The 6,208-nt window shown below is 38.8% G+C and overlaps 1 protein-coding gene across 1 annotated transcript; it reads right to left on the reverse strand.

Annotated features, from left to right (window-relative positions):
• Positions 1-1,521: 1,521 nt before the first annotated feature.
• LOC122298880 lies at positions 1,522-2,193 on the reverse strand. The gene has a single exon (XM_043108724.1). The coding sequence runs from the start codon at positions 2,191-2,193 to the stop codon at positions 1,522-1,524; it is 672 nt and encodes a 223-aa protein (XP_042964658.1).
• Between the last annotated feature and the right edge of the window lie 4,015 nt (positions 2,194-6,208).

The raw sequence follows: 6,208 nt of genomic DNA on the forward strand, positions 1-6,208 counted from the left end.
ATTTGGAAACAATTGGAATACCAACACGACGCAGCCTATCATCCACACTCAAAGCCCTGTGCGAAGCCTTTCAGAAATGAATAGACATTTTCAAAGGAAGACTATTATGCCAAATCCAAGAACGCCATTCAAAAGAAGCTCCTCTGACTCTAAAACACTGCCATGTAGACTGAAATGAAAACAACCCTTCCTCTGTTTGGGTCCAAACAAGAACATCCTTACCCAAATTAGGACCAGATAAGGAGACAAGGATATCATCAACATTCTCTAATCCCACTAAATTTTCAAGCAAGTTCACATCCCATCCATCAGACAAACGGCGTTGTTTGATCTTCATCAAAGGTTAACCCACAAGAGGCAATTCATTTATCAAAGGGCCATTATCCCGCCATTTATCATACCAAAAATAAATATCTCCTTCTTTAACTCTCCATTTAGAACTATTCAAAACCAAAGGAATACAGCGAGCAATCATTCTCCAAAATCTTGAACCTTTAGCATCATCTATTAATAACCAATGTTTAGATCTCACATATTTAGCCTTAAAAAAATTGGCCCATAGAGAATTACCTAGTAGAAGATTCCAAGCAAGCCTCATGTGCAAGGCTGTTTGAACCTCATGGAGAAGCCTCACCCCAATACTGCCTTCTACCACAGGCATACCCATATGTTTCCATGCTACCCATTTCTTCTTATCCTTTACGAACTCATCATTTGATGAATCTTATTTATGACAACTTGAGGAATCTGCAAAATAGTAAAAAGATGAAGAGCCATGCTAGAAATAACATGACGTAATAAAATCAATTTTCCTCCAGAAGAAAGTAGTCGCATCTTCCAGTCACTGAGTTTTTTCCTCATTTTATTCATCATATCTTCAAAATGTACTTGCTTAAGATGACCCAGTATAATGGGCACTCCAAGATATTTGAGAGAATGGCCCTCTACAAAACCAGTGTTGCGGAGAAGATGTCTCTTCTGTGAATGGGAAATTTTACTAGAACAAAACACAACAGACTTTTGTTTATTTATAGCTTGTCCCGACCATCTTTCATATTGTCCCAAAATACTTAGGAGCTCCCGAACCGATCTTTGGCTCCCACTAGAGAAAATAACCACATCATCAGCATACATCAAATGAGAAATAATAGGCATATCTCTACCCTGTTGAAATTGCCCAAATCTATGCTCTGCCACACTACAATGAATCATCCAGGTAAAGATCTCCTATTGAATTATAAACAGATAAGGAGATAAGAGATCACCTTGTCTTATGCCACAACCTCCTGGAAAGAAACCTTTTGTTGTCCCATTCATCATAATTGAATACCAGGGACTAGATATGCAAAAATATATCAAATCACAAAACTGAGGCGAAAAACCAAACCGCGACATGATCTTTATCAAGAAATTCCAATTCACATGATCATAAACATTTGCCATATCTACTTTTAACATAATATTGCCACCATGATTCCTCTTATTAATAGACTGAACCATTTCCTGAGTGAGACTAATGTTCTAAAAACCTCGAATAAAGGCTCCTTGTTCCATTGAGACCAGACGAGGCAGAAGGCCAGTTAACCGGTTGACAATAATTTTGGAGCAAAGTTTATAAAAAACCCAACAAAGACTGATGGGATGGAACTCATCAAAACCTATTGGAGAGTCCACTTTTGGGATTAGCACCAAAAAAGAAGCAGTAAAAAACTTCGGAAGGGACTTTGAGTCAAAGAATTCCAACACTGCTTTCCACAAATCATTTTTAACCACCTCCCAGCAACTTTTATAAAATCCAGACCCAAAACCATCAGGACCCAGAGCACTGTTAATCGAAATAGATGACAAAGCAGCATAAACTTCCTCCAATGAAGGAGCACAAAGCAAAGAGGCATTATCCTCATCAGAAATAACCAGATCAATAAGTCCATCAAAATTAGGGTGCTCAGAAGTCAACTCACCTTGTAAAAAAGAAGAAAAATAATCAACTGCACCTTGGTGGATGCTCTCTGGAGACTCAAACATTGCATCATTCGACCACATACTAAGAACCTGTTTACTTCTATTTAAGGTAAGACAAACATGAAAAAACCTGGTATTCTGGTCACCCTCCATTGCCCATTTTATTCTTGTCATTTGGCTTAAGCGAATTTCTTCTCGACGACGCCACATTGCCAAATCAGTGTTGGCCATCTGTAAATCTCTATCAAGATTGTCATCCCAATTTAATTGAGACTGAAGTTCAAGCTCCTCAATATGATTTTCAAGCGTAGAAATCCGTTCCAAAGTGTAACAAACACCCTTTTATTCCAAGCCTGCAAGGCTATTTAGTCTGTTTCAACTTGATAACCAAATTCTGAATAGCCGTTCCATCAACCCAAACGGACCAAGCTTGCCGAACACAATCTAGAAAATTATGGTGATCCACCCACATTTGTTGAAAGCAAAAAGGGGAAGGACCATAAGAACAAGGGTCTTTCTTCAACTCTATAATCATAGGAGCATGGTCCGAAGTAGAGCGAGGCAAATAAGAACATATAGCATTTGAAAATACCGAGAGAAATGAGGCATTCATCAAAGCATGATCCAACCTTGCCCAAGAGCGAGCAAGACCATATTGGCCATTACACCAGGAAAAAATATTCCCCTGCGAAGTCATTTCAATCAAACCCCCTGTTGAATCCAATTATTAAAATCTTCTATAGCTTGAATAGGTCGAGATCTACCTCTTCGACGCTCGGAATCATTCCGAATAATATTGAAGTCACCCACAAAGATACAAGGGTCATAATCCAAATTCTGAAAACTTGGAGCATCCCATAAACTAAGCCATTCAACCATGGTACATTTAGCATAGATGATCGTAAGCAAAAATATTTCAACACCTTCGCCAACTTTGAGAGAGATAAATTGCCTTCCCATTCGAACCAACCTCACCTCAAGAATACCATCCCAGAAAATCCATATTTTATCATCCTCCACCTCATTTGAAATAAAGTTCCTTGCAAGAGTGAAATCATTTACAGGATCAGAAAAAACAGGAAAAGCATCCACCTGGGAAACAACCACGCATTCTCCACCACTCTTCAAAAGCCCAACACCATTTGGAATCACCCCTATAGCAGGAAGTTCCTCTGTGTTAACATCAACTTCCACTCCATTCACTGTCAGTGAAATGCCCATTTGTTCTACACTTGGTTCCACCTCTAGCACAGCAACCAGCTCCTCATTCCCCCCAGCTGCACCCATTGGATCGTCAATCACCCTGATTGCACCAACTGGATCTGCATTATTATCAAGAACAACTTTTTCATTCATCTCCATGACCTCCACTACACCCACTACATTCGGTTCCATCTCAAGAACTGCAACCGACTCCTCATTTCCCCCAACTGTACCCACTGCACAATGGTTTATAATAGTCACTGCTCCAGGATTTTCACTCATCCCATGAACATCAACAAAATCCTCATGAATCTTCATGCCTTTCTGCCCTGTCACCTTTACTCGTGCCTTGTTCCTGTGTGCTATTTGTTCTGCCCGACAGGTATGTAAATTGTGTCCTTGCATGCGACACTTACAGCAGTAGGCAAGAAGTGTTTCATAAACCACTTCTTGCTTCCTACTAGACGGTAAACCTGGGGCTCCAATCCAGAAATGGCCAAGCAGCTCCTTGGCAGCGTCGACCTCAACACAAAGTCTAGCCCCGTTGGTTCTAGTTACACACCATGTCAGATTATCTCGACGAATGAAAGTGCTGATTGGGGCCATTAAAATATTTAAGAAAGATTCACAATAAAAATTAGGAGGGAGACCTAGGAGAGATATCCAAATTGGTACTTTTAAAGGCTCTTCATCCTATGTGAAATCCGGTGTCCACCTAAATGCACGGTAAGGAATGCCGTTTATCTCACAAACATCTCTAGACAATGCCTTAGTGAAATCTACATCATTTGTCATCCGAACAAACACGTTCCTCGACCATCGCATGGAGGAGACAATGGGATAGATTGAGAGACCCCATCGGTTATGGATAAATGGCATCAAGGGATGGTCTCTGCTTCAAGAACCTCAAGATTACTGAGTAACGGAAGGGCGCTGTAGATTTTGAAATCTCCTCACGCGAGAACTGGAAGTAAACTTCACCGTCCAACAGCTTATGGGTTCTAAACGGAAGAGACGTCTCCGGAATAGGCTGGGGGACAACGGCCACCAGGTCAGCAAAGGTAATATGCCCCGTGTTGTCTTCATTTGGCCTTGCTCTATTTTTATTTAAACACTTCAGCCTATTTTGTTTTGGTAACCGACGTATTCACACGAATGGAATCTTATACACGTTTTCCTTGTTGTTTTTCCTACATTGAGGGATTTTCTCAATTCGTAACCGACGTAGAAGCCCTCAGTCTATATATATATATATATATGCGTAACCGTCCAAACCAAAAGACACAAGCACACCAACCACACCATCGTACACCATCACTAGCTAAGAGACACAGCTTCACACCAAGCAACCCATGTCTTCCCCATGGCAATGATGAACCATCACCTCCACAAGCTCAAACACCATCAACTCACCCAAATTAGCCATGCAACCACCCCGTCTAGCTTCCACACTGAGTTTCTCCTTCATTTGACCACCAAACATCAAGTTCCACAATCTCAAAAGCATGGCAACCACCAAGCGGAGTCAGTCGTGCCTAAACCCGAGAGCAACCTTCGCACAGCAGCATCATGGACATAGAGCTCAATCATCCAATGCCATCATCACATCACCACCGTGTATTACTATGATCTCTCCCTTGGGCATGATCCATGACCAAACAAACTCTATTTTTACTATTAAAAATAGAGCAAGGCCAAATGAAGACAACACGGGGCATGCCCGAAGCCATCATGGGATGCTACCACCCATACAAAAGGGACCACCAAGCAACCACACCATCCAAACAGTGGAATGTATCCTCGTTGACTCTCGCTTTCCATCCATTGCACCCCCCAGCCCTAAGACTCAGCCACCACATCTGTTGTTCCATCGCAATTAGCCTTGTGTCAGCCTAATTTCATCACCGTTAGCTTCGCCACATCACTCAACGCTGTACGCACCACCTTCAGCCTGACTCCATCACTCTTCTTCCCCACGGGTCGCTAGTTTTGGTTTCTTCATTGGGTAAGTTTTCATGGCACTCTGTTTCCTCAAGGGGATGTCAGTTACAAGAAGAAGATGCTTTGGCTTTTTAATCGTGTACGCTAGGGCATAATTTTAAGTAATTTTACAATTTTATCCTACCTCTTTTCACTATATTTCTAGTTAGCCTTTCAGAAAGCATGCGTAGAATGATATTTACGTTTATGACCTTACATTTAAGTGTCTGTTAAGTTTATTTTATTTACACAAACGGGGCATAATTTTTAAAATGGGCTTGATTTTATTTTATTATGAAGACTATTACGTCATTTGAAGTTGATTTGAGCATAATATTTAAGAGGGTTATTTTTACTTCGACCAGAAACTTTATTTTTCCTACAGAAAATATTTAAGAGTACTTAAATTAAAGTACTATGCATTAACTATAAATAATAGTTTACAAGAATTTTAATCTATTTTTATGAATTGAATGTTTCTACCATGTATTTTATAAACTTAGATAAATATATATATAGTTATCTATATATGATAGTTGAAAGATGAGATATTATATTTATATTTAAATTTGCACAAATAAATAGTAAGTGTTTAATTTTATTTTAAACACTTTAATCTGATTAAGTCTATATTTTTATTAAGTGAGGTTAAGTGTTTGGTTTTGATAGATTTTATTATGTACCAAGTTGTGAAATTTCAAATAAAAGAATATGTTAAGAATATTTAAGTGATATTGGTATTCTTGAATAATTATGTTAAATTCAAGAAAGTAAATCCATTTTAAGAATTTAGATTTTCATTTAAAGTAGCCTAAGTATTTTTACTAATTATAATATGTTTAATTATATGATAAGTATGATTTAATATTTTTGTGTGAAACTTGATTGTATTAATTCAAAAGAATGTTAAGACACGTTATTTCAGACAGTTTAGTAATGTTTAATACTTTGTATAGTTGCAAGCTATGAAGTGAGTTCAGGAAGCAGCGCAGTGAGGTAAGTAATTTGATCATGAATTAGAATCATCATAGTTCAGTTTATATATGTATTATTCAAGCCAGTT

The sequence above is a fragment of the Carya illinoinensis genome, chromosome 16 (assembly GCF_018687715.1).
Source record: "Carya illinoinensis cultivar Pawnee chromosome 16, C.illinoinensisPawnee_v1, whole genome shotgun sequence".
NCBI lineage: Eukaryota > Viridiplantae > Streptophyta > Magnoliopsida > Fagales > Juglandaceae > Carya > Carya illinoinensis.

Bases quoted from the DNA above. Each gene is read 5' to 3' on its own strand.
- LOC122298880 (XM_043108724.1), bottom strand. From the start codon at position 2,193: ATGGCCAACACTGATTTGGCAATGTGGCGTCGTCGAGAAGAAATTCGC.